General features: G+C 51.7%; 1 protein-coding gene across 1 annotated transcript; it reads right to left on the bottom strand.

The window, feature by feature from the left end:
* Window positions 1–1,114: 1,114 nt before the first annotated feature.
* Window positions 1,115–6,442, bottom strand: Retreg2 (reticulophagy regulator family member 2). The gene is made up of 9 exons (XM_015481410.2): window positions 5,723–6,442; window positions 5,327–5,433; window positions 4,687–4,717; window positions 4,166–4,301; window positions 3,833–3,917; window positions 3,380–3,523; window positions 3,133–3,227; window positions 2,847–2,982; window positions 1,115–2,609 (listed from the first exon to the last, which is right to left on the bottom strand). The coding sequence occupies exons 1-9, from the start codon at window positions 5,989–5,991 to the stop codon at window positions 1,978–1,980; spliced, it is 1,635 nt and encodes a 544-aa protein (XP_015336896.1). The 5' UTR covers window positions 5,992–6,442; the 3' UTR covers window positions 1,115–1,977.
* Window positions 6,443–7,216: the final 774 nt, after the last annotated feature.

Below are 7,216 nucleotides of genomic sequence, written 5' to 3'. Positions count from 1 at the left end.
TTCTGGTTCCAGTCTCGAACTCCAAGATTAATAAGGAAAAAGGTTAAGGTGGAGCATTAGGTAATGACTTTGGTTAATTCTAATCTGGAATTGCCTGTTGATTAGAACTGATTTCCATTTTCTTCTGAAATCTATAGATAACGATGAGTTTATTTCTTCAGTGACATAGGACAAGGTCTCAAGTCAACCCTGAAAGATGGTAAATACCAAACAAATGGAAAATTCTCACAGAAGAGATGAGGCATAGAAGTCAACCTCAAAAAAACAGCATTGCCATATGGTGCCTGCAGCTGAAGGCTAAGGACATGAACTCATATAGAGACCAGCTGCTCAGTTTGTTTCCCAAAGGAGGGGGGATTGTCTAACCTTTACAAAGGAGTCTAACCTTTGTAAAGCCAAGGTATCAGATTTACACTATAGTTCCCTCATCTTTGAGCATCTTCCTATTTGTATCTTGTTGATAGAGAGGGGCTGACTATTCAAGTGTATCTGCTGGAGCCAAAATATGTGGGTTTGGATCTCGGTTCCACCATTTGTTGGGCCTTGTTACTTTCAGCAAAGTTAACCTATCCGTAAAATGGGAGTAATAACAGGATATATCTCAAGAGTTGTGAGGAAAAAAACACGTCATCATATATAAATCATTAAAAATTGTAAGATATTATTTCTTTAGTATTCCTTGGCCTTCAGTCAGTTGCTATGGTATGTATAAGTCCACTATTGTTTGGCCTGCCCAGTATACATATATCAGGACTGAGCAAGCTGTTAGCATGTAGATGACTTCTTAAGAGGATAGTGTTAAGGATGTAAGCAACATGGAAAAAAACAAGTTTTATGGCTCCAAATTTCTACTAATTGGGAAGACAAGGCAATTTCCTCCTGCATACACTTTATTCACGCATGCTAAGTCTCACTAAACATATCACACGGTGGTCAGGAAAATGGCTGACGGGCAGTTAGGGTGTCAGGGTAATCCTCATTTCTGGCCTTGTTTTGCACCAAATGAATGAACAGCCAGAAGCAAGACTAGAGTAAAGGGTGTAAGGGTGAGGAGGGGAAAACACGCAGTGTGGGAGGCAGCTCACAGTGAGGCAGGCAGGCAAGCAGGCAGCAGTTCTAGCCAATCAACACTTTATTTTTCCAAATGACACCTGCACAGATGTTACTATCTACCTCCTGACCCCAATGGGGTCCCATCCATGGCCCAGAGGAGCAGGTTTCCTTCTTCCTCCCTAGGACAGCAAGGAAGCCTCTTATCTCAATAAGACAAGAGCACATGCTTACCACCCAGCACTGACACCCGTGCTGTGGGACCCTGCTCTCCTGCATCATGAAAAGGCTGAACTAGGGCAAGGGTACAGTGGAGCTTTTAGAGACTGCAGCAACCTAAATGCAGAACTACTGGCCTTTCCCATCACTCCACGATTACTCTTTACCTCCCAGACCAGGAGCCACACTAAAGCTTGGCCAGTACCTGTGGGAAGGAGATGTCAAAGGGTTGCACTGCTAAGGACAGGACACAGCAAGGAAACAAGGCTGAGGGGAATGCAGGACAGGAGAGAAAAATCATAAAGTGCCTGAACTAAACAACCAAGTGGGACATGAGGGCACAGCAGCACAGGTCCCTGAGGATAGGAGGAAAAAAGGGCTAGACCACCAGGGCTTGGGACATAGTGGAATGAAAATAGAAATGAGGCAGGGAGGCAAGTGCAGGCTGTGGGAAGGACTTCCCTAGCCCTGTTCACATCCACTAACCCAAATGAAAAATTATTTACAGACTTAAAATCCGTCCCAGGCACAGGTGCTGCACCAAGTCTAGGACAGCAGGCAGGCAGGCAGAAGGTAGGCTGGCTACCAACTGATAGCCAGCTTCCCCACACACTGCCCCACCCTAGAGTGGTAGGGAAAGGAGAAAAGAGGAACACCTCAAGCCAGGAAGCCCACTGTGCCTGCAGCTCTTTCCCCATGGCTCATGGCTCATGGCTCTACCATGGCCTGTGCCTCTTGGTCTGACTGTACCAAAGAATGGGTATCTGGCCCCAAAGAAGGAGGGGGTGGAGCATCAGGGGGCTCTGGGTGTATCTCTGGCCCCAAGCCCAGCTCTGCATTCAGTTGCTCCAACTCCCCCTGATCCAGCAATTCAAAGTCCTCAGTGGCAAGTGCCTCTTCTTCCTCAGGGGCAGACAGGGGTTGGGGTGAGTCCTGGGGAAGAGGAGGGAGCATGGAGGGGGAAGGGAAGGGGATTGGGTCACTTTCAACAAGGCAAAGTGGGGGTGACAGGGTGCTAGGTGGAGCCATGAGGTCACCACTCACTGCCTCTGGGCTCAGCGTCTCCACTGGTCCTCCAGGGGAGCACTTCACTTCATCCTGGGGGGACCCTGCCCCATTGAAGTGCGTGTTCACAAAGTGAAGAGGGGATGACAGCCGAAGCAAGGTTTCCTTGGCTGCTACATCTTCCTCCCCTTCCTCCAAGTCCAGGGCTTGCCTTAAGGGAGCTGGTGGGGTACCTAGCAGATCTTCAGGAGGGGCCAGCTCTGCCTCCTCTCCTTCCCCCAGCTCCCGGCTCAGGGCCTCCTCTGGCTCACTCGGCAGGCTCTGCTGGTCCAAGTCTGAGCAGAGAAAAAGTTAGAAATGGGGCTGTTACTCTGACCACAATAGTCAAAAGTTCAAGGACACAAACTTAAAAAATGGATGCTAGGCCAGGGATTATGTTAAGATCTTTCGGGACCTTAAATCAGAGGGTCCGTTCCCCAGAGGAAATATGATTTGTGGGAAGCCAGAGAGCACAACCAGCACCCCATGGAATGAAAAAAGGAAGATCGAGAGAGGCAAAAGGCTTCCCATACCTTCAGAGACATCTGTCAACTGTGGAGTTGTGGCCCGTGATACAGAGAAGCCACCACTCTCCAAGATAGAGGCCTCCTCATCTGACAGCTCTGAATCTGTAATGGCCAAGGCCAGTGCTGTTTTCTTCACATCCACCTGCAGGAGAACCAGGATGAACACAACAATGGGATAAGAGCACCGTGCTCCCAAACTGTAGGGTTCCCACCTCCTTGAGAGGTGGCAGTTCTAAAGCATACAGATTTCCCCAGCCTTCTATTTGATATCCCCATCTCCCCTGGACCTCACCACTGGGGAGAAGCCAGCCAGCTCTGCCTCGCTTTCACTCTCTGTTTCTGCCAGTGGCTCATCACCTCCTGGGGGTGCGTTCTTCCCTTGCCGCTCTAGAGAAGAGCAATAAGGCAGTGTCCAAGCAAGGACAATAGTGGGGGACAAACATGGCCAAGGAACTGGAGATGATCTAAATTCCAGGGCATTTCAAGCCATAATCCAGGTCCTCCCCCCTTCACCCTCCTGGATTGAGAGAGTCCCTTACTCCTCTTGTCATGTTTGTGATGCAGGGCATCAGCTTCTGCCTTCATGCTGTAGTCCAGCTGCATGAGCAAGGGCTCCAGGCGAGTGTACATCCTCTGGATCAGCTCATGATAAACCACCAGGGGCCACAGCAGGATACTCAGCACTATGGGTTAGAAAGTTCACTCAGAGTTCTCTAGGCCAATTTCCTAGACAGCCTTCATTCAGCTGGTCTCTAAGTAAGAAGAGCTGAAGGAATCCTGGTCCTTTCCCAAGTAGTGCTACCCTTTTTGCCCCAAATCTACTGTCTTCCTCCTTAAACGACTCTTCTACTATAAACAGGAATGCTCTATAGCATCTCTGGAAACCTCCACAGATGGGGAACTGAACAAAGAAAACATAGTCCTCCCCCTAGGTTGGTCTGTGGAAAGAAAAGAGGAGGGCTATGGGAAGGGCAGGGCTGGCCCTTACTCACAGACAATGTAGGAAATCATAATCCCTGGGACATAGTGTCCCAGTACAGCCAGCACAGCACAGCCAGAGCAGACTCGCGCACAGAACTGCAGAGAAGAATACAAGGTCTGTGAAGATGAGTTTGCTGAGCTTTGTGCCCAACTCATGTAGGTTAACAAACTACTGCTCAGCTGTGACAGAATGGGTATTTCCACTAGAAGTTCAGTGATCCAGTCTAGTCAACAGGATGCCCATGACAATCAATTCAGGAGGTTTGCAACAGATAGCTCACAACACTTCTGCTCTACCCTACCCTCACCTTCAAAAAACCATTACAGGGTGTGGGGAAAGTTACCTGAGCTGGATTCTGCCTCTTATACTGCAGCAGCTCTTGCAGGTGAATCTGGAAGGTGAGCCAGCTCTCAGCCAGGTATCTGCATAACTCGGGCACACTCAGCAGGTGCGGCCGGGCGCCTGACCCCGCACCCTCACTGGAGAGACATGACATGACCCCTAGAGGCCTCAGACACCAGTTTCCTAGGCATTCAATTCCCTCTAAGACTGCTGATGAGATCTTCAGTCTAACGAAGTTAAAAAAAAAAAAAAAAAAAAACCCCAAAAAACCAAAACCCACCTCCGGAAGGGGGACTGTCCCAGTCCTGGGTATAAGCAAAGCCCAGGGTACCCAACCCTCTGCGTCAAAAGCAGCAGTTGTACAAACACCAACACAGGAGCCTAGGACCAAGAAAACTCTGGCCTATTGTCAGTCCCTTCACTTGGCTGGGGCTGTGCCTGTAGAAGCTGCAGCACTGTTCTTCTTTGTGGTGACATCAGCACCAAGAAGCAGACTGTCTTCAGGAGATGGTCTGTACTCACCTGTCAGAGTGTGGTTCCTCAGGGGATGATGCTATGGAGAAAGAAAGGTGACAAATTATTAAGTGGTAGAGGCACTGGCAGACACTCCCCAGGCAGAAATAGTTATCCTCCTCTGCAATCCCAGAAAACTTTCTTCAAATACTAACTGCAGTAGGTATTACACATTGCTCTATATCCTTTTTTAAACTTTACCCTGTAAACACAGACACCACATCTTATTGTTGTTCATATCCCACACAATTCACACAGCCTGACACCTCTTGCTCCAAAATGCACATTAAATATAAAAAAAACAACCCAACAAACTAGTACAAATACCGTAAGTTAAACACTACCACAATCATGCATCATGTGTTGAGTCATTTAATCCTTATCTTGTTACGATGTTAAATTCTATCATCCCTACTTCAGAGATAAGAAAACTGAGACAGAAATTGAGACTATTTATAAGGTTATACACATGTAAGTGCTACTGAGTTGGGCATGAAACCCAGGCAAGCTGGCTGCAAAATCCACTCTTAACCACTACATCCACAGACACATCAATTTTGGGAAATGTCTGCTATATGTTACCTTCATCCCCATCCAGGAGATCAAGCACAAAAATAAACAGGTGCTTGCCCAATGAAGAACCACTCACCTGAAACATCAGGGAGGAAGCGAGGTTGCCAGAGATCCAGCAGAAAGTAGGCCAAAAGTGAGATGCTGAGTAGGAAGAAAGGCCGGAGGGACGATGAGGACAGCAACCTTTGAGAGAGAGAACCACCCCACGGGGAGTGGGTGAGAGTGGCTCCTGCGTTCATCGCTAAAGGCGGAAAAGCGCCCACAGATGCGGGTACAGCACTTGCAGGCCTAACTCGCCACCCAGAGATAGAGGAATGCAGCAACCCAGGCGGACGTCAGCCTTCAAAACCTGGGGGATGGATCATTTCCCCAGGCCAAGTGACAACCCAGAAAGGAGAAAGGTGCTCCTGGTCCCTTCCGCCCCCGCTCTCCCGCGCAGCCCGGCCCCGCCCCCCTCCTCCGCGGCCGTTACCAGAAGAGGCCGTTGAGCGCGGCCGCCGTGATCAGGCTGTGCAGCGGCTTTTCCCACACCAGCAGCCGCTGCGCCGCCGCCAGCACTGCCTCCCAGCCGCGGAGACGCAGCCACAGTGTCGTGGCCAGGCGTCCCACCGCCTCGGCCGTGGCCGCCTCCTCCTCCGCCTCGCAGGTGGCCTCACCCATGCCGAGGCTCAGACCTAGGCCCAGGCCCAGCCCCGGGCCCCCACCTGCGCCGGTGTTACCACCGCCTCCGCCGCTCGCCATAACCCAGCCGCAGCCGCCGCCCGAGCCCACTAGGAGCCAGGGCTGCGCGGCCGCCGCCAGGGGCGCGTCAGGCGGAAGGGGGCGCAAGCCGAGGAGAGCAAAGGCTGCGGACGGGCGTCACGTGACGAACGAGCGCCGAGGCCGTCACGTGACGCGGCTCAACCGCCCGGATGGGCGATCCGCGCGTGCGCGCAGGCGGCTGCGTTGACCCGGCACCTACGCAGGTGCGTAGTTCTTCCTGTGGTATTCGTGACCATAGGTTGGGGTCCGTTCCGCACAGTTCGCGTTCTTGTCTCAGTGTCCGCAGGGAGACTGAGGCGCCTAGAGCTGATCGTATCACAGGTGTGACCCTGATTGGAGGTGCAGAAAGTGGGCTTCCGGGCGCCCAGTATCCTGGGTAGGACCTGTTGCTGCTGCTGCTCGGGAAGGGCGGCGGCCGTCTCAGTACTCAACTCCCTACGTACTAGTGGCCCTCCCAGGTCCCTCCCCTCAGCGGGTAAACAAACACTAGCGCGTGACTCGACAGACTTGAAAACAAGTTGCTTTTTCCCCTTTCCGTAAACTTCTTTCTTGACTCCACGTTTTGGCGCTCCTTGCTCCCCCATCGCCTTGCGTGAGTGAGGGCGGTAGGTGAGTTTAAAAATAAAACCAGAGATGCAGCTGTTGATGGGGAGACATACAAACATCACTGTTTGCAGTAACCCAGCAAAACTACTTATTCATTTAGGCTTAAAATGTCAAGCTATACTGGAAGGTATACAGTGAAAAGCTAAAGTGTCCCTTTCACCTTTCCGTAGTGCTCCCACAGGAAGTTTCTGTGTGCTTTCGTAGCCGCCTTTTGTGTGCATTATTGACTGAGTTCATCTCTTCTAAACAAGTGGGGCAGCTCGGTGCTGCCTGCTTTATTCACATTAACACAGGGACACGGAAAGGTCCGCCTGGCTGGTTCGCCCTCGGTGGCGTGGTCTCCTAAGAACTGTCCCCATTTCTGAGACGAAGGTCCTCGTGGCTCAGCTCTGCCCCTTGGCCCGGCTCCGTGAGCTCTGCGGGGCTCGTCTCCCCGGCAGGCGGGGCGGCATTTCCTGCCGGCCTCTGACTCGCCGGCGTCGCGCGCGCGGCTTCTAGACGCCGGGCGGACGCGGCACGGAGTAGGCGTTGGGCTGCGGGGTCGTCTCTTAACTGCGAGGTGAGCGCCGCGCTAGGCACCCGGCCGTTCTCTTATACA

This window comes from Marmota marmota, unplaced genomic scaffold (genome assembly GCF_001458135.2).
Source record: "Marmota marmota marmota unplaced genomic scaffold, marMar, whole genome shotgun sequence".
Classification (NCBI taxonomy): Eukaryota; Metazoa; Chordata; class Mammalia; order Rodentia; family Sciuridae; genus Marmota; species Marmota marmota.
The sequence above is the reverse complement of the archived record's forward strand: the minus strand, read 5'-3'. Positions and strand labels throughout refer to the sequence as shown.

Bases quoted from the DNA above. Each gene is read 5' to 3' on its own strand.
- Retreg2 (XM_015481410.2), bottom strand. From the start codon at position 5,991: ATGGCGAGCGGCGGAGGCGGTGGTAACACCGGCGCAGGTGGGGGCCCG. The intron at 5,434-5,722 runs GTAACGGCCGCG...TCTCTCTCAAAG, and splicing joins GCGCTCAACGGCCTCTTCTG to GTTGCTGTCCTCATCGTCCC. The intron at 3,228-3,379 runs GTAAGGGACTCT...GCTCTTCTCTAG, and splicing joins TCACAAACATGACAAGAGGA to AGCGGCAAGGGAAGAACGCA.